Source organism: Pinus tabuliformis, chromosome 3_1 (genome assembly GCF_031772625.1).
Source record: "Pinus tabuliformis cultivar Carrire ecotype Pingquan chromosome 3_1, CPIR1, whole genome shotgun sequence".
NCBI lineage: Eukaryota > Viridiplantae > Streptophyta > Pinopsida > Pinales > Pinaceae > Pinus > Pinus tabuliformis.
This window is the reverse complement of record NC_142301.1, coordinates 623,749,450-623,751,378: the sequence shown is the minus strand read 5'-3', so window position 1 is coordinate 623,751,378 and position 1,929 is coordinate 623,749,450. Positions and strand designations below refer to the sequence as shown.

Sequence of the window (1,929 nt, the reverse complement as noted above, 5' to 3'; positions counted from 1 at the left end):
AAAGAGCTCATAAAAGTGGGAGAAAAATTCCATCGGCCAGCCATCAGGGCCGGGGCTCTTGTCTTTGCTGAAAGACTTAATGGTTGCAGAAAGTTCTTCCTCCGTGACAGTCCTGAAGAAAACATCGTTGGCCTCATCGTCGAACATGGTCGGAAGATGTTCAACCGCCTAGAGGGAGTCGTTTAGGTCATTGTGTTGTCTCGAATATTGATGCCTGAAGAAGCGAGTGGCCTCCGCTGCGATTTCATGTTGTGAGGAGAAGCATTGACCATGGTCGTTTTCAATTTTCCATATGGAGTTTTTGATTCTGCGACCGGGTGTTCCTGTCCCCGTCTTTGAGCCAAATGGCACGGCTTTTGAGCCGCCAAGTGGCTTCTTCTTTAAGGAGTAGAGCGTGTTTTTTCCTTTCGAGGGAGCACAAGGAGGAGGCCTTTTCGATCGTTCTACCACTGATATGAATAGAGGAAACAATTCTGTCTATTTCTGAGTTGATGTCGATAAGATCCTGTGCATCCTTTAGCTTCTTTGAATGCTGCCATGACTTTGTTTTATCTCTTAGAAGTTGGATCTTGTCCCGAAATGTTAGAAGGAAAGCGTCTTGAGAACTGATGATGTCCTCCCAGCATTTTTTTATAAATTCATTAAAGGATTCGTCCTGAAGGTGGATGGAGTTGAATTTAAAAGAGTATCCCATTCTTCGATCCGCCTGTGCCCATTCAAGGAAAATGGGCTTGTGGTCGGAGGTGAGCTCCCCACCTGTCTTAGCATGTGGCATCCCCCATTGAAGGATAACACTGGCGTGCACAAGAAAGCGATCTATCCTTTTCGCTATGAAGGCAGAGTCCAATCTGCCATTGTCCCAAGTGGGGGTCATAACGACCGGGCAGATGTCGACAAGGTTCCGGTTAAAAAACTCCCTCCGCATTCTGACCGCCAACCTGTCAACTGGTTGGCCATGCCCCCAGCATTCTTCTGAACTTAAAGTGAGGTTGAGATCGCCAGCAACTAGCAACGAATTAATGTCCATAATGCCTGTGGAGAATAAAGAATCCCAAAAGGGAGATCTGTGCCTGTAAGGGGCATATATATTCAGCAAATTTATTGAATTCGGGCGCCCTCTAATAGTTGCAGAGAGAAGAATGCCTGCGGAGCATTTAAATGCCTTTGCCTTGATCAAATTAGGGTCCCACATGGAAACCAATCCTCCTGAGTGACCTTCCGCATTAGTGGCGGCCATGTGCCAATTAGGAAGCATCTTGCGGAAGAAAGCTAAGGAGACCGAGCTGGGGTGCATAGTCTCTTGAATGAAGATGATGGAGGGCCGAGCAGAGAGGAAAGTGCCCTTTAGAGCCAAGAACTTTGGGCCGGCTCCAAGGCCCCTGATATTGTAAGAGATAAGGAAGGTCATTTGGACGGCTGGCCAGCCGAGCTTGCTCTAAGGGGCTGAGGAGGAGGGGACTCGAAGATAGGAACATCAATAAGGGGGAGGTTTGATAATCCCAATTCAGAGGATATAGCCCGGCCTTTATAGTGACGACTCCCACCACGGGTCTTTTTTCTGACAGTGATGTTTTTGGCCGAGTTGGGACTGATAGAGGGGAAGGATGGTTTATGAATTGTCAAAGGTTCCAAAACAGGAGGGTTACAGTTGAGCAGGTGTTCGATGTCACTGTCAAGAGTGTTGACCGGGGAGTCCGATGGGGAATTGAATGGGGTCGGGGAGTGGTGGACTTCTTTCCCTTTTTGGGTAGCAGAGGGGGGGGACGTGGAGGAGGAGATGATGATGGGATGAGAACCGACCACAAAATCTGAGGCGTTCATGGTCGGGGGGGCAGTAACAGGAGCCTCTTCATGCTGTTCATTGACAGGGGAGCTGTAAAAATCTTCCTTCGAGATGGGATTTGGAGAAGAAGGGATCGCCTCGGTTGC

General features: G+C 48.6%; 1 protein-coding gene across 1 annotated transcript; it reads right to left on the bottom strand.

The window, feature by feature from the left end:
* Positions 1-280: 280 nt before the first annotated feature.
* On the bottom strand, positions 281-1,237 carry LOC149188575 (uncharacterized). Its single transcript, XM_089410000.1, has one exon. It carries the CDS (start codon positions 1,235-1,237, stop codon positions 281-283), a length of 957 nt encoding a protein of 318 aa, XP_089266126.1.
* Between the last annotated feature and the right edge of the window lie 692 nt (positions 1,238-1,929).

What these genes read in the sequence shown, in the direction of transcription:
- LOC149188575 (XM_089410000.1), bottom strand. Translation starts at nt 1,237, where the DNA reads ATGGCCGCCACTAATGCGGAAGGTCACTCAGGAGGATTGGTTTCCATG.